This window comes from Calidris pugnax, unplaced genomic scaffold, assembly GCF_001431845.1.
Source record: "Calidris pugnax isolate Ruff unplaced genomic scaffold, ASM143184v1 scaffold9, whole genome shotgun sequence".
In the NCBI taxonomy this organism is placed as follows: Eukaryota; Metazoa; Chordata; class Aves; order Charadriiformes; family Scolopacidae; genus Calidris; species Calidris pugnax.
Genome location: NW_015090778.1, coordinates 7800747 through 7819047, shown reverse-complemented (window position 1 = coordinate 7819047; position 18301 = coordinate 7800747). Strand labels below are relative to the sequence as shown.

The following is an 18301-nucleotide window of genomic DNA, read 5'->3' as shown; positions in this document are numbered from 1 at the left end:
ATGGTCAGTTTGTCAAATAACCTATCGAGGTGCTCTGGGGGAAAAATCTGGATAAAATAGAGGCAATAATGGGTTTGGCTTGCTGTAGTTAAGGCTGAACAGAGATCAGTATTTGATCTGAAAAGGAAAGAAAAGGTGGTGGAGCCAATGTTTAATTATACTTTATGGGGCATGGGGTGAACTTTCAAATAGCTTATATCTAATGACAGTTTTTGTTAGTCTGTTATTAAATATCATTTAGAATTTACCACCTCCCTTCCGTTTGACTTCCTCATCATCTTTGTTTAACTCCGTCTCTCCGTGCCAGTATGTTTGGATGAAAGCAATCTTTTGGAGTTTCCTCTAACCTGTTATTTCCCAAACAATGAAGTCAATGTTATGGGCTTCAGGTCTTCCAGTCAAGGCAAAATGATGCAAAGACGTGATTTGGATGGGAACCAAAGAATGAAGTGACAGATCTGCAGAAAGAGACTTAAGAATATCTCGGGATAATCCCGAAGAGAAGCTATTAATAGCTATTTAATATGGAGTTAGCTTGTGGTTAGTCTGCTTGAATACCTCTGGTGGTTATATCTAATGACAGTTTTTGTTAGTCTGTTATTAAATATCATTTAGAATTTACCACCTCCCTTCCGTTTGACTTCCTCATCATCTTTGTTTAACTCCGTCTCTCCGTGCCAGTATGTTTGGATGAAAGCAATCTTTTGGAGTTTCCTCTAACCTGTTATTTCCCAAACAATGAAGTCAATGTTATGGGCTTCAGGTCTTCCAGTCAAGGCAAAATGATGCAAAGACGTGATTTGGATGGGAACCAAAGAATGAAGTGACAGATCTGCAGAAAGAGACTTAAGAATATCTCGGGATAATCCCGAAGAGAAGCTATTAATAGCTATTTAATATGGAGTTAGCTTGTGGTTAGTCTGCTTGAATACCTATCCTAAAGGAAGTTAAACTAAGGAGTATTTTCAATGAACAATAATTTCTCCTTGAAATAAGTAGTTTCAATGAGAAGATGTTAATTACAAAAGAACTACACGATTGGCATTTAATATACAACTTGTCTCTAGGGAAAGACCGAAGGATGGATAGTTCCTGATAAATTACTTTAGCTGCTATTTTTTTCCACCTTTACATTTAAATTGGAGAATTTCTTGTTTAGTTTCAGCTTCCAGCAGCTCGGTGGCTGTTCCCCATTAGCAGTACACTCTGAACAGCATTTGTTGCTGAGTAAGAGAGTTCAATGCCAGGCTGGAACAGCATTTGTATCGGAAGCAGGGGTTCTTCCCTTAAAATAAGGTGCCCCTCTGTATGTGATATTTTGGCAAGTCCAAGATTTAGTTCAAGGCTGAGGAGATGCAGTTGGGCAGCTGTTGGCATACCTATTTAAAAAAACAAAAAAACAAAAAACCCCAAAAACTTTGATTTTTTTACTCAACATCTGTGCTTTGTGGCTAAACAACTCTGAGTTTAGAATTTTTTTCCCCAGTTTAATCCTAGGTGTTGTAATACACACCATTTCATCTGCTTTTTATGCTACTGTAGCATAATATTAATATTGAAATGTTTTTATTTTTTAATGAACTGAAGTGTGCAGCATGAAATGAATTAGCTTATAAATAGCAATGAAATAAATTGTCTGAAGTCCTGTAAGAAACAGGTTAGTTTGGAATCAAAACTTACTTCCTTTTTGATTCATTCTTTCATTTCACCAATTTTAGGCTCCTCTGAGGTATGAAAGCAATTTGGTTTATTCTGTCCAGCAATTACTGTGATGTTGCTGTCTGGTTTGCAAAAGGTGTACCAAGTTACAGTTCAATTTTCCATGATGCCTCTGGTCAAGAGGAAGAGCCAAGCTTTTCCAGACCTGAAGGGTTTTTTCATGTCTGAATAGATTTACTTCCCTTGTCTTGTTTATCATCACTTTTTGTTATAAATGCGTGTGTTCTTGAGATATAAAACATTCAGATTTCCCAGTTTCACTAGTCAGACTGCTCTGCATAGGCTGAATCTCTCCCTGGTTTTGCTCCCAAGGATGTGCCAGCTCTCCTGGAGTACCCATCAGCTGGAGGAGGACAGGGGAAGAGAACATGTTGGAAGTGACTGGGAGAAGGTGCAATGGAGGGAAAGGACATGGGTGAGGAAGTCAGGACAGACTGATTTGGCCACAGAATCAGTTCCCTGTATTAGGTATAGCAGTAAGAGGCAGCTTTGAAGGGAAGGATGATTTTGCTATGATACGGGTAGTGCACACTGGTTAGAGCTGAGCAGGTGAGGCTGTGGTGTGTCCCTAGGAGATGTCATCAGCAGTTGAGAGAGACAGGCCGGTGAGTTTATTCCATAGGACAGCAGAGCCTATAGAACTGGGGTTTACCTAGAATGTAGAAAATTCCATATGCAGTCTAGTAACATGTAAGTGCAGCAATTTAATTGTAGCTATCAATGCTGAAAACCATTTATGTGGTAGCCTGTTGGTGAAATGCCGGTTTGTTAATTGATACTTGTAGCTGTGGGTATCCACTTTCTAAAAATACGTTAAAATATCCCTTTAGTGGTTAAACAGCTTTCTCTTTGAAAGCTGCATTGTTAGACAGAGATTCCCGGTGTTTAAAATGTCATCTGGATCCAATAATACATCTCAATTGGGAAGAAACTCTTGTATTGCAACAAATGTACATGCTCCAGAGCTGTAGGAAGCCCCATCCCGGCAGGATCTGTAACACAGACAACATCTTCCTTCCCCTGGAAAAGGCAGGGCAATGCCACTCCTCTGGGATGTGGGGGGTCACACTGAGCCCTCCCCGGCACCTGCTCCTTCCTGCAGGGAATGGACTTTGGGGAGGGACTCTTTGCCAGGAGGTGTAATGATAGGACAAGGGGAAACGGTTTTAAATTGGAAGAAAAAAGATTCAGATTAGATCTCAGGAAGAAATTTTTTACTCTGAGGGTGGTGAGACACTGGAACAGGTTGCCCAGGGAAGTTGTGGCTGCCCCATCCCTGGAGGGGTTCAAGGCCAGGCTGGATGGGGCTTGGAGCAACCTGGGCTGGTGGGAGGTGTCCCTGCCCAGGGCAGGGGGGTTGGACCTCGATGATCTTTGGGGTCCCTTCCAACCCAAACCATTCTGTGGTTCTATGACTTCATCTCCAAGGGTTCCTGCCCGTTAAAGTAAAGTGAAAGAAAGAGCACTCCAGAACCAAACAGCATTTTGAAAGGTCCTTTTACTATTGCAGTAACTTGCTAAATATACATATTAACAATGATCTTGATTAATGGAAATGCTTATCCAGAAGAAAATGAATTGCAGGTACCTACGTGATATAATCGTGTATCTGAATCAAAATGGGCCTCCTGCACCGAGCTGATAACGTACTACAAAACCTGTGCCCTGCCTGACACAGCCTGGTGTGTGACTGGAAAGGAGAAAAAGGTTTAAACTCTGCTGCAGACTCTCAGAGTTTCCATTAAAGTCCATTAAAGTCCAGAATAAGGAAAAGATAGAAAGGGCTACGAGATGAACGGAAAGAATTTGAGGTTGTGTTTTCCTGATATTCTTGATGGCTGTGGTCAGTGCCTGCTACTCCACTTCCCCCAGCTTTCTTTTGTGGCTTTCAAAGTAGATTCATGTAAAACATAAATGTTATGAAGTTCTCTAAAAGTTTTCTTCTGCATGGCAGCTCCCAAACTGGAAGTCAGACAAACATCCACAAGGACAAGCGGTAGCTCCAGATAAGCTGCCCTCAGCCATCACAGCAGGACCCATTTTGTTCAGAATCTGGCCCAATTCCATGCCGTAAATCAACCCATGATACAGCAAAGTCTGGAGATGTGAAGCGCAGACCTTGATTTGGTTCTGATTTCTCCCAAGATACATATGTTCAGTTGAGTGTTTTGGATTTGGTTTTCCAGGGTTCAAAGCTTTTTTTGTCTGGTTTCTCCAGCCTCCCCTGCCCCAGCTGCTGAGCCCAGCCCGTGTCTGCCCCGAGCCCTCGCTGCGGTGGGAACAGGCCCTCAGCAGCGTCGCTCTTGTAATGAGAAGGCCAGAAGAAACCACAGAGGGATTTTGTGTCCAGCACTTTAATTAGAGAATTTCCTTTTTTTAATTACGGAAGAAACTCAGAAGCTGTGGTAATGGGGAAAAAACAAAACAAAAAATTTTAAAAACTTGTGCTCTTACTATTTTTCTGTGTTGAGATAGAATAGCTAATGTTGAGGTTTGAGGCTTATGCCCCTGTTACTCTTGTATGTGATGTTGCCTACAGAAGGAAATGTATTTCAATATATTTCCCTTCTTTTATTTTTCCTTCTCAACTTTGTTGTGTTACCTTTCAGCTTTTTCTGGAGGCTACACATAAAGATTCTTTTTTTGGCCCACCTGGTTTTATACAGCAGAGATTTGTAGCCTGATAAAATCATGTGACCTTTTAAACACTGGGTTGAAGGAAAGGAAAATGTGTATCTCAGCATAGAAAAGGTTAAATGTAAATAGATGCTAATTTTTTTACCTCCAGTATAAGGCTGTATCTTTAAAAGTGGGTTTATGTTTCATATGTTACGACATGTAATTGAATACTACGTGCCCTAAGATCGCCTGTCTGGCATGAGGACGACATGTAATTGAATACTACGTGCCCTAAGATCGCCCGTCTGACACTGTGTCTCTGGCATGAAGATTTTCCAATTTTTACATGAGAAATGTTGTATGTGGAACCTCTGACAGGCTGAGGGAGTTGGGGTTGTTCAGGCTGGAGAAGAGGAGGCTCTGGGGAGACCTTATGACGGCCTTCTAGTAACTGAAGGGGGTTACAGGAGAGATGGGGAGGGACTCTTGGTCAGGGAGTGTAGCGATAGGACAAGGGGTAACGGTTTTAAATTGAAAGAGGGGAGATTGAGATGAGATCTCGGGAAGAAATTCTTTGCTGTGAGGGTGGTGAGAGCCTGGCCCAGGTTGCCCAGAGAAGCTGTGGCTGCCCCATCCCTGGAGGGGTTCAAGGCCAGGCTGGAGGGGGCTTGGAGCAACCTGGTCTGGTGGGAGGTGTCCCTGCCCAGGGCAGGGGGGTTGGAACTTGATGATCTTTTAAGGTCTCTTCCAACTCTAACCATTCTATGAATCTAGTGTGTCCTAGAGCCTGAAAGATCTGCAGTTCCAGGAGATTTTTTTTTTCTTCCAGTGTTTCAGCAGCATTGCTTGCAATCCCATTAGGAAAAATGTACCATGGAAATAAGTTGCAAGAAAAAATGTTTTGTTTTCAGATGTTTCCCATTCTGAGGTTGTTTTTAATAAGGTCTCTTATTACGGAGCCTGATTCACCTTTCCTAAGTGGAGACCAGTATATACGTATTTGGCAACCAAAGAAAGAACAATAATTCTAGGACAATGAAAAAACCACTCTTCTGAAGTCAGTGATCCCTCTCAGTGAACTCTTTGGGCATTTGCCACTTGAGGCTTCATGAGCTGTTCAGCAGCTGGGTTTCCTCTTCTGGGACTAACCTGTACCAAGCTTTATACCCCTGTCAAAATGAGATGATATTTATTTTTCCACCTCTGTCCTTGTGGTCAGCTGTATTTCTTTTTTAAAGAGCGATGCTTGCTTTTGTAATAGCTTTATTTTTTCTACAGATACATTTATTTAATGAGCCGTCTCTTCATGGAAACGTACAGAAATAATGCGAATAAAATGATGTGAAACCTTTATTCATTTGGCAGAAAAATAAAATGCATCTTCAGATGAAACTATGAATACTGGTCGCTTCCTGGTTTGAAATAACTGCTTCTCTTCCAGGGTGTTCCAGAAGATCTGTTGTTTTTTTATAAACACATCCAGAAGGGCGGTGAAGTCTTTCGAGTAAACCATTGCCTCCTGCTCTACCGATACCATCCCCAGGCTGCGACTCATTCCGTCCTAGAGTAAGTGGCATTTTTTTGGTAGAACGTAAAAATTAGCTTCATCTTAGATGACTGGCAGCAAAAATGCTTAATTTCTTCAAGACAACACACAGCAAAATAATTACCCACTTGTTTTTAATTGTTGGTTTAGTTTTGTCTAAAAAAAAAAAACCGGCCAAAAAGCAAGCATAACATCATATGTTGGTAGTATCCTCTTCTGATGGTGGAAGCCTGGTTTGTTGCTTGCTCTTGATATAATTTGGTTTTGAGTAACAGGCTGTAGTGCTGGAATTGAAATAAGGGATTGAAATCTTTGGTTTGGAGACTGTTGCCCATGTTAGTGATTTCCTGAGGCAGGGGTGGGGGCATATTAACATTTCACATCTTCTAAGAAATCGTTTTGTCTTTGCAACCATTTTTGAAATAATTTCCCAATAGGTATTGTTAGAGAAACAAAGCATTTTGGGGACTGCTGCCTTACAGCAGTAGTGTTTCCTCAACTTCCAGTTACCATCCCTTCAGCTGAGACTGTAACTGGTGACGGGAGATCTCGTAATCTGCCCGAATACCCTCCCTGGTTATTTAAAGAGTTTGAGTTTCTTGCCCTCAGAGCAGATACTTCGTGTGATTATGTATCTCTTCTGCTGAATGTGGCAAGAGCAAGCAGTGAAGCAGTAACTCCTCCAATATTTTGAGCATGATGGCAAGAACGTTTTTGAAATATATCCTAGTGGTGAAATATTATTGGGGTTTTTAATTAAGATTTTTAATATGTGAGGTTTTGATTCTGATATTTTTTTTGCCATGTGAACCATAATCGTAGAATCATAGTATAAAAGATGTAAAACTTGTAAAACAACAAATACCTTCTTTTGAAAAAAATAATAAAAACTAAACCTTTCATCTGATAATGCGCTGCACTCACACACATAATTTTCCTATTTTAAAAGGTCTAAACCATCTAAATCAGATAATGAGGTTTGAAAAATACCTGAGGATGTTTAGGAGTAATTATCTCGGGTGGTTCCTTGTAAGCTGTTGCCTTCTGCTTTGGCTGTGCTGCTCTGCCCCGAAAGAAAATGTTAAATTCTCGATTGCTGATTCCTCTACATGCTCGTTTTACCCATCAAAGGTCTCCTTCCTGATCAGAAGCCCCACGAGCTGAGCCAAAGTCACTTCTTTCTCCTGTGCATTGACATTAATGAAAAATTATGTGAGTTTTACTGTCCTTTAGGAGTCGCACACCACAACCACAGTGGTAATTAGGCAAACTGTCTTCTTACTGATTAATGAGATAAATGCACTTTTCAGTCAGTCCTATTTGTATGGCCTTGTAGAACTGACTAGTAAAACTAAACATTTTTATGTGCATTTTAGTTGTATATCACTATATGATTGTATTGCTGTAAATACTACAGGATGCTAGCATAAATATGCTAAGTACATGAAAAAATGCTCATGGTTAATGTCGCTATAGATCTTTATAAATAAATGTATACATGTATATAAAATCATTTAACTCTGAAACAGCCTTTCCAAGCAAATAGAAGAGATCCCCTGGATTTTACAAACAAATGCGACATAAATTATTTTCCTTTTTATTGGTGTTTAAATGTTAGGGGTTTTTTTCTCTTTTAGTGTGTGATGGCTTTGGCAGTTGGTTACAAACTTTTCAGCCACGCATCACGGGATGCTGGAGCTCTTGGAAGGCTGTTGCTTGTATTTGTGGGAAAACATCTTATTCTTGGAAATGAGTTTGTTTTGAATTTACTGCAAGCTGTTGCTTACTCGGATCTACAAGGTTGTGTGGCACAAGCACCCTGAATTACAACATGCTGGGAGAATGTGGAAATACTGTAAGCTGTTTCAGATGTGCAGTTTGTGTGTCCAAATTGGCGCCTCTCTCGTCTCGTTCTAAGAAGCCAGGCTAGCCATTCTTCCTGTTGGCTTCTTGCTGGGACTACTGGTAATAAATATTTTGTGTGAACTTTCAGACCTGAGGTTGTGTAACATCTCCTCTTGTTGGCCTGTTCCCCTGTTTGTTGTAGTTGTGAAGGGCTGCCCAGCGTTTGTCTGTAAAGGCTGGGGTGTGCATTGAGCAAATAGACATTGTTGGGCTCATCACAAAAGTTTAAGTTAATAATTTAAATTGGGTCTTTCCTAATTTGCCTTCTGGTCACTTCACCTTACTTAATGTATGTTCTACTTTTCCTAGAGAGTCTTTTCAATTTAAATTGGGTCTTTCCTAATTTGCCTTTTGGTCGCTTCACCTTATTTAATGTATGTTCTACCTTTTCTAGAGTCTCTCTCTTTTTTTTTTTTTTTTTTTTTTTTTTTAATGGTGTTTTGTATGAGCAGTTTTGTGTGGCATTTTGCCTTTTGCCGTTGCCCTGTGTTGTATCTGAATTTCCAGAGAAGACCTAGACCCAGATTTGGAAGCAGTAACTCGCCAACCAGGTTAATATCTTGTCTGAGACATCAAAATGACGCTTATAGGAAATTGATGAATTTTATTATTTTTTAACAATTTATGCCTAGTTTCAGTCTTAAAAGATAGAACTTGTTCATACAAAGGTGTGTGATTCAGTCTTTTCAGCAAAGACAACAGTCACTCGAAGCCTGTTATGGGCTGATTTCAGTTTATGAGAGTGTCTTTCATTGCTGTTCAGGGGGAAAAAAATGCCTGATTTTGCATTTTCAGACTTTCTAAAATATCTATAAAACTACTTGGCAAGTGACATTTAGTTCTTTTTATTTAGTATGTATAATTGTAAACGCTAATGATTTTTTAGGTCATTTCCTATGATTAGTATCCTTCTGGAACAAATATCTTGAGGTGAAAGTATCTGCGAAGCAGGAAACAAAATCCGATTTGTGTTCCCCCTCACCCTGGGGGCATCAGGCTGCGTTATTAAATGTTTTGGGTGTGTGGCAGAATCTGAATGAAGTACAAGGTCTATATTTAGATTTCATTAGGTGCGTACAGAAATACAAACCTTCTCATTGTAATTTCATCTAAAGTCTATGCTGGATACCTGCTGTGTGTGTATGAGTGATACGATTTTTGAGAAACTTCTCTTCAGCCAGGAATTTACAACACAAAATCCCACGTATTGTGTCTAAATCATTTTATCTGGCGTTGCAGCCTGTGTCCTGGGGCTGTGTGTACTTTGTGCTACACAACTACGTTACACTGATTTGATACAATATCAGAGCTGGCTTTATAGTGAGAAGTAAGAAAGTTTGGTGCATCATAAAAACATTGTAAAACTCATAGATATTTATCTTGCCAAAGGGGAGAAAAAGGAACTGTATATAAAACATTGTACCTCATTGCGAGATAAAAGCTTGGAACGAGGTGAGCCATAAAACATGGTGTTTGTCTTTAGGAAGTGTTGCTCCTGAAGACAGGTGGGGCAGGTACCTGATCTCTGCAGCAATTTGAAAACTTTTGGTCAAAGGAGATTTAATTATACGCAGAAATTAAGGGTTGTACCTTCCATCTGAGATTCAGGCGATTCCCTTTTATGCAGAAAACGTGAAGCGCGCTTACAAGGCTGACAGTAATTTCATATGCTGTCTGGTCAGAGTGAGTCTAATATTGCAAGAGCTTGTTCTGCAGAAATAACCAAAAATTACGTAATCTATTGAAACCATCTGGTTCCAGGCACTAGAAGCTTCCAGGGTCATCTGAGCGAAGGAGGAGAGGCATTTAGTGTGAGACAGGCGTGTGGTGCTCCAGAGGAGGCTGAGGTCTGGTGTCACCCACGGGTGCAGGAACGCCGGCCTCGGTTCCTCCAAAAACACACACATCCAAAAATAGGCAGGAGAAGAGGAATAGCGTAACATATTCCTGTGCAGCTGAAAGAAAGATGAGGTCAACTGCATTTTTATCTTCTACGCTTGCGTTTGGCACTTCAATTAAACATGGAAACTAATGACCTCATTAGATTCTTGAAAAGTAAATGGCATTAACATTGATAGTCTCTGTCTTTCTTAATAAGCCTTTCATGAAAAATAGGCCACAATGCAAACCATGCCTCAGTTAATGACCCATGACCTGAAGATGAACTCAGGCATTAATAGAACCTATTAACAGTGTAAATGTAATAACTCAGTGGGATGATATAGTCCAGCAATTAATAAGTTCATATGAAGTTCAGCAGAACAACGACGACTGAAAAAAATATCAGTTTATTCATCAGTATGGTCAAGGTTCAAATGGGATTAATTTCTGAATTTCCTGTGTATTGTAAGAACCTAAAATTCTGTGTGAAAAACTAGCTGTAAAGGATCTGTTCTTCCAGCTCTCTCTGTGATTAAAAAGTTCTCTGTTCTTCCATCTCTGGATTATCTATCAGGTGAGATTCACCTACACTATAGAGCTCTCTTATCCTGCCACGAATGAAAAACCCCTGGAAGAGGCTGAGTAGCTGCTCTTCCTGCCTGTGTCACCCGAGCAGCGCGGGGGACCAGCTGACGTGGAAACGCTCAGATTTATGGATTTATAGTATTACTGTGGATGGTAATCAATGCCTAAAATTCCAGTACTGTTGAGGATATTGGGCTTGTATTTGTGCGTGTCTCAAGTACTTGGCCATCTGTCTTAGCTCTGTGGATTCACTTATGCAGCCTGGCTGGGGGAAGGAGGGGAGAGCGGTCAACCAGCATGGCGAGGAGGTTTAACTGAGCTCAGGCATTAAATCATAGCGCTTTTATTGTCACATTAACTTTCATTTCAAAATAGGAGTGGAGCAGATGTTTCTTGACTCCTGTATGCAGTCAGTAGGTCACCACGCTTCGGAACAGAGCTCCATTGTCGTGGGACTGGGGTGGATGGGATGGTAATAACTTGTTGGGGCTGAGGAGCACACTTTGGTAGTCATTCTCACCCGTGGCATCAATACCCTCGTTTCACTCCTGCGAAACTTTGGCTCCTCTTCATCCTTCCAGACTACATAACTGATGAGGACTGAGGGGCCACAGCAAGTGAGATCTTAGGAGAACTATGTAAGCCTTGAGAATGGATTTCCAAGTAGAAAAATGTGTAATTCTCACTTTTCTTTTGTAAAGTAAAGAAGTGACAAGAAAATGACAGAAATGGGAAAAATAATGTAGCTCAAGAATTCAAGCCAAGGAGGAGTATTAGGATGTGGGAACAAATTTCTGCAGTCAGTAGAATTTGTGTCCCACCTTCTGGCTGAGGAAAATCTTGTTAACTAAATACAGGCTGGAAATGATACTGATGGCTACTGGGAAACAGCTCCCTTAGTCCTCTCTGACACGGGTAGGGCAAGCAGCCTTGGTTTGGGGTGAGTAATGATACCTCCTGGGTTTTGCTGGTGGCTATGAATATGTAATAATGCAAAATCTGAAAATAGCTGTGAGAATCGTCTCTGGGTAGTGGTTTGTACAACTTCTAGATCGTTTCAGGCATTTTCTTTAATCATCCTTTGCACGTTGCTACAGTTCCCGTCTGCTGCACCTGCGCTGGCTCTGAAAGGCTGGGAAAATGGCATTCCCTTATCCCTCGAGGCAGGAATCCCAGTTATCTATTCTGGAAACATCAAAAAAATGTGGCAAATTAGGTGAAGCGGAAACCTGAAGGGGATAACTGAAACTCTCTCTCCTGACTCTGCGTAAGCTGCCTTTTGCTTCGACACGTGAGGTACCTGGTTTGTGCAGAGCACAGAGATTAAGCCCCTGGTTGTCACTCTAAAGCTTGGTCACAAATCCTCCCCTTAAATCAGTATTTTTCTGATGATCTCAGCTTGTGCTGTTAAAAAGATTTCATCGTTACCTCAAGATGGCAAAGTGTTTGACATAACTTAAAATTTTCATTAAAAATGGCACAGAGAATACGGGGATGTGATTTTTATATGGTTTTTTGTGAACATTTGCATAAGAGTGCCTCAGTGTGATGCAAGCAAAAAAAATATCCCAAGTGCTGGGTGTATTGGCCTCATTTTCACAACCCAAAATACAGGTTTAATATAACACTCACAGGTGAGATTGGGTCAGTACATCTGCTTCAGTCTGAAATCTTTTTAGGTAATTACCAACAATCAGATTTTACCTGTACTCATTTTCACAACCCAAAATACAGGTTTAATGTAACATTCACAGGTGAGATTGGGTCAGTACGTCTGCTTCAGTCTGAAATCTTTGTAGGTGATTACCAACAAAGAGATTTTTACCTGGATAGGGATTTCCATGGAATACAGGCACCTGGACAGCAAATGTGTCCTGTCTGGAAGCGACTGGTACTGAACATCCCTGCACATCTCCATCATGATTAGAGACCTGGACATAGAGTCCAGTGTTTGTCCTAAAATTAGAAGTTAGTTGGTAATTCTTTTTATGCCTTGTAAGGTTGTCTGTTTTTTCCTTAGCTTTCTGAACTTTGCAGACTCAAGTGGAACAGAAACTTGCCCATGTCACTCAAGTCCACAGAAGGGATTGTGAAGTACTTCTGGAATGTAATACAGTGTTATTCTTCTGAAGTCACATTTCAAAGTAAAATCAGTTTTAAGCCCTTTCCATTTATGTGTAAAGCAATAATCTTCCTTTTTAGAAGTTAGCAGAAGCTCTAAAATTTCCAGTAAAGTGATCCTGGAAAAGTAGTTGACCTTCGTATTTCTTTCCTTTAACTTTCCTTCTGGGAATTTGGTATGCTCTAATGAACGTGGAAAAAGACAAGTGTCAAAAGATGCCAGCAGCAGCTCAAGCGTTGCAGCAGGAACGCAGCTTGTGGTCGCATTAGAAGAAATTTGCAATCAAATCCAAGATTTTTTTTTTTTTTTTTTTTTCCCTCCATGAGTTGACGTGCTGGTGCGCGGCCGTAGCCTTCAAACCAACATGGAAACTTTATCTGCAGTAACTGTTCTTCTCGGGTACATTTATGTGTGTGTGAAGTTCTTTCCAAGCCATCACACCCCAGTCCCTGATGAAGTGCTAAGCAGGATTTGGCTGCGCTCAGCAATCGCACGCTGTCGTGAAGTGGGCTCTCTGGAGCTGACCAGTAATCCCAGCAAGAATCCATCTGTCCTGGTGCTGCGAGGGTTTCATGGTTTTCAAACCATAACTCAGGGATGTGAAGGAAAAATATAAATAAAACTGCAAAATTCCTATCATTAAAATTTTAGAATTTGAAATTTTAGATGGTTTTGTATCACTTGTGAATCAGTTTGGTCAGGTTTATGTGTATGTGCACATGTACATAGGTGTATCGGTATGTAATAATGCTAAAAGTTTTAGGGCTCAAAGTCCACCTTTTCTCTAACTTTCCAGGGGAACCATCTGGAATCACCGCGTCAGGTTTCTTGAAGAAAGAGTCCTGAGCTCCTGGACGTCGTTCACCATTTGGAACGCTGGCAAGCAAGGCAAGAAGCTCTACAGAAGCTTGTCACCAGCTAATCGGAAAAAGGTGAGCTGGTCAGAGCTGGGGGACATCAGGGCAAACCCACTGTCCTCTCTTTCACGTGCCTCCTGGCTGCTCCTAACCTACTGCAGCAAAATTCTCATGAGATGTTGTGACCCTGAAGTACTCGTTGATGATCAGGGGAATTCTTGATGAATGAAAGTTGATGAATAGAGGAAATTCTTAATGTTTTGCATAACATATTTCTTCTTTATAAATGCTGTATTACATTATTTAGAGTAAAGTTGATGAATAGAGGAAATTCTTAATGTTCTGCATAACATATTTCTTCTTTTTAAATACTGTATTAGGTTATTTAGAGTCTAACTTTCCAGGGGAACCATCTGGAATCACCGCGTCAGGTTTCTTGAAGAAAGAGTCCTGAGCTCCTGGACGTCGTTCACCATTTGGAACGCTGGCAAGCAAGGCAAGAAGCTCTACAGAAGCTTGTCACCAGCTAATCGGAAAAAGGTGAGCTGGTCAGAGCTGGGGGACATCAGGGCAAACCCACTGTCCTCTCTTTCACGTGCCTCCTGGCTGCTCCTAACCTACTGCAGCAAAATTCTCATGAGATGTTGTGACCCTGAAGTACTCGTTGATGATCAGGGGAATTCTTGATGAATGAAAGTTGATGAATAGAGGAAATTCTTAATGTTTTGCATAACATATTTCTTCTTTATAAATGCTGTATTACATTATTTAGAGTAATATGGTGTTGTGCACCCCAGGTCCCTGTTTGCTGGTGATGTAGACCCTGTAGAACTGTTCATGGCCCACTGCTGCGTAACGGCCAGTGAGTGGAGCAGCCAGGGACCCCGGGAGAGCAGAATAGCTCTTTATTGGGGTGGTATAAAATGAAATACCTTGTCCAGGATTATTCATACGTGTGTAGTATTTGCCAAAGTGGGTGCTGGACCGGCCCCTCTCAGCTGCTGAGCAGCCTGGTGTGTGTTCTGGGGGGAGCTGTACTGTAACTCCCTCTCTAAAAGCTTGTTTAAAAATAGAGATGGGTGCGGGGTGAAGAGGGGAGTGAAGACTATTGCACATGAGTATCTAATTCAATTTACAGTCAATTGAAATGTGGAGGTTACTTAAATTTGGCAACGGCAGATATTTCTCAGGAGAGAGTTGTCTGAGGGTTTAAATACCTTACTTTTATAGCGTTTTCTTCTGCATAATAACTTTTTGTTAGATAAAGGCTTCGGGGCTAATGTCAGATGGCTGTTTCTCATAAAGAGCCACAGAACATTCATTTTATTACCAAATGTGTTTTCTTTTCTTAAAAATATGGATGGGGAAGACAAAATGACAAATACGTATATAAATCTGATTAATGTGGTGGCCCTTAGACCACACACATATAAAAAGAAAATAGAAGAAATTTGTACAGTCGTAGTCAAAATTAGTGAATAGACATGGGAGATGTTCACACGGTGAATACACAACACAAGAATTGAACCTGAATTTGGTGCTGCTGTGCCATCCCTCTTCCCTTGCCATCCCGGGCAGTGGGTGAACTGTGTGAAGAAAGATGATTTCCTCTCTTATGAGGAGAGGTTGAGGGAGTTGGGTCTTTTTATTTTGGAGAAGAGCAGGCTGAGGGGGGATCTGATCAACACCTATAAATACTTAAAGGGTGGGTGTCAGGAGGATGGGGCCAGTCTTTTTTCAGTGGTGCCCAGGGACAGGACAAGAGGAAATGGGCACAAACTTGAACGTAAGAAGTTCCATCTAAACATGAGGAGGAACTTCTTCACTTTGAGGGTGGCAGAGCCCTGGCAGAGGCTGCCCAGGGAGGTGGTGGAGTCTCCTTCTCTGGAGACATTCAAAACCTGCCTGGACAAGTTCCTGTGCAACCTGCCTCTAGGAGGACCTGCTGTGGCAGGGGGTTGGACTAGATGATCTCCGGAGGTCCCTTCCAACCCCATGTGATTCTGTAAATTGCGTCGTGTCTCCAATCAGTTACTTCATTCTAAGAGGACGGAACCGTCCATTAACTGTGTTGTGTTGTCTTGGTCATGCACTGCCTTGTGCACGTGTCTTCAAGTGGTTATGAAAATGTTCTCTCTTATTAGTATTTTGCAGAGGACTTTGTGAATTCCACTAGCTTGCTAGCAACCATTGCACTCTTCTGTCTGCAGCAAAATTATGAGAATTAGAAGATAAGTTCCAGGGGAAGAGATGGCAGCTTGTCTGGTTGTACCGTGCAAGCAGGGATTTTTGAGATGTTACGGAAAAAACAGACTGTTGTTTTTGTAGCAGTATCTCACCATCTTAGGTGCTGGATTTTTGTTTTCATTTGTTTTTTAGCTTTTTTTTTTTTTTTTGTGCCAAGCCAAAATGGAGATTGAGATTAAGATAGAGCACCTCTCTAGCTTTGGGTCACATCTGCCACCTACTTCTGGAGGTGACTCATTCAGGACTTCACATCCTGTTGAGCAAACACAATGATGAAGATGTCACTGCAGAGGCGATAAAAAGGGCAAGAGAAAAATAATATTGGTGTTTATTTGCCATTTTTCTGCCAAAGAACCAGAGCTCACCTCTGCTTTGGTGAGAACAACCCCCACTCCCCAGTGTCATAGCGCTGATGGTGTGGTTCTAATTAACTGGCTCTTGCCGTTGCTTCCAGCTGACCTTTCCGTACCGTTTGCTTTGGCAGTGGTGCAGGCCATGATGCTATTCTGCTTCTGTCAAGGTTACAATTGCACATATTCCAATATGCTTTAGTTTGATATTGAAATATTGCATTGAGCATTTACCCGTTAATTACTGGCTGCTACACCAGACACGTTTGGCCAGCTCAGACGCCAGATGCAACTGCACACGCCAAGAATTGACTCATTTTGCAAATGTATTGCAGAGAACTGCTGCTAAAATGCAGTCACAGTCTGATCCTTAATGCCTCAGAGAGACTAATCAAACTTTATCCACTGTCTGACACGTTTTCTGAAGCATTCAGAGGTTTGCTCAAAACCCAATGAAGACATACAGCTTTGGAAAGTGACTCGTATCATCCATATGTGAGAGTAGAGGCCTGGCTTTTAGATAACACTCATTTCATCAGAAATTAGCTATTTGTGGTGCTTAAAGCACTAGTTCTGTGTAGTTGTTCAGGCTCGTTATGGTTCCCATTATAACATCCTTGCTCTCCCAGAAGTGAGATCCCAAGTCCATCCATCTCAGTCAGAACTGAAGCTTAAACGATACCCTCCCGTTTGATAGGAAGTCATTGGCAAAAGGCCGTAGCAGGAGTTAAAGCATCGCACTTCTCCGAGTGCTAACCAAAGGATTACACTGCTGGAGTTTCAGGAAATAAATTTCATAAAATTTGCAGTAGGTAATTCATGGCAGTTTTCATTTTCTTCAAAATTAATAACAGTAAAAGGAGGCTTGTTAAACTCCATGTTATACTTCTCCTCAAAAATCCTTCAGGTATTTTGTGACTAATCTTCGACTCCTGCCAAAGACTCTAAAATCCCATATGAACAAAGGTTGTAAATAGTTGTTGCTTCGTCCTTTCCAACCCTAAAAACAATAAAGTACTTTTCCTGTCTCACTCGTTAAAGACTACCTTAATAAGATTTAAGCTTTCATATATTCTGTTCCTTATGAGAACGCTAGAGATTCAATATCGTTTTGGATCAACAAGTAGAATCTAGTGTTGCCTTGTAAATGGAGGCCCTGGGATATGAATGAATCAATTATGTAAAATAGACACCTTTTAAAATACAATTCCAAAAGCCCCGTAAGACAAACTGGGATGTATGACATCAGTACAATTACCATTTTCTCCTCTGAAGGTCCAGTTGTGCAAAACAATGTGATCTTAAACGGTGTAATACCCTTTGAAATGCAGGTAATATTGCTAAAATAAGCTGTGTAATTTAACTAAGGTCTATAATTTAACTGTCTAAATTTAATTTCAGTTGCTTTTATACTTCATGTCCATTTAGACTCTTGGAAGTCTGACCTGTGCCCTGTTTCAGTGTTGCTGCATCCTTTTCTTGAGATGCAGAATTTCATTAGACTCAGGGGACTGATCTCAGTTGGAAAGTGGAGTCACAACAGGGGTGTTGTTCTAAAGTGGCACTAAGTACCTGTAGAAAATTTGGGACATGTACTCCTAGAATAAACAATAACACACACACTCCCCAAAAAAACAAACCCCAACCTGTTCCATACAGATTGTATTATTTTTTTTTAATTGCGAAAAGCTTAAACTTTACTAAATCTTCAGGAAGAGAATTAATTAGTTTGAACTGTTGAGCTTTGGGCATGTAAGAAAAAATCTTTTTAAAAAAAATATGTTTCTAGTATTTTTAGAACCTGATAAACAAAGCAGTTGTATTTCTTACACTAAGTTATTGTAGGATGTTTGAAAAGTATAAATGTGTTAAATGCCGAACAGCAGCGTTTCTTAGAAAACAACATTTTGGCAATTCCAGGAAGCAGCAGCCTCTGTGAATGTTCATACCCGCTCACAAATTATTACTTTAGTCTGGAAAACAGTCTGAATTGGAATTATGACTTTGTTAAAAGAGAAGAGGACACCTAAGCAACGTTCTCTCTTTCCCTGCAGACATCTGTATGGGGAATGTTAAAATAATGCTTTGTCTCCAAAGAGCTCAGGCAAAAATCCAAGGCTCAGTATTTTTGCTAAACGGCAACACAAGAAAAAAATTATTCAACTCATAGCTTTTTTTATGAATTAATTACCAGGATCTCAGTATTCTTAGGGAAATTCTGTTTCCTGGCTGTCCCCTTCTTGATTCACACAGTTGACAGTGGTTCAGTATTAGCATTTCTGCAAGAATGAAGTCGAACAGACCTTTTTTTGTTTAAAACACATCCGTCTTGTCTATAATTTGCAGCTGAAGATGGAAACCAAATGTTTTTGGGATGCTACATATGCCTGGAGGGTTTCTGAGCTGTCTTGTCTGCTCTTTTATTCTCTGTCAAACTTCAGCTAAAAGGAGAACTTGAGCATTAATATTT

General features: G+C 40.7%; 1 protein-coding gene across 1 annotated transcript in view; it reads left to right on the top strand.

The window, feature by feature from the left end:
• B3GNTL1 (UDP-GlcNAc:betaGal beta-1,3-N-acetylglucosaminyltransferase-like 1) overlaps positions 1 to 18301 on the top strand; it is a 135775-nt gene that overhangs the window by 107926 nt on the left and 9548 nt on the right. The window contains exons 8-9 of the mRNA XM_014952943.1: positions 5780 to 5904; positions 13174 to 13309. Of these exons, the coding sequence (XP_014808429.1) occupies positions 5780 to 5904; positions 13174 to 13309 (261 nt within the window). The remainder of the gene's footprint in view (positions 1 to 5779; positions 5905 to 13173; positions 13310 to 18301) is intronic.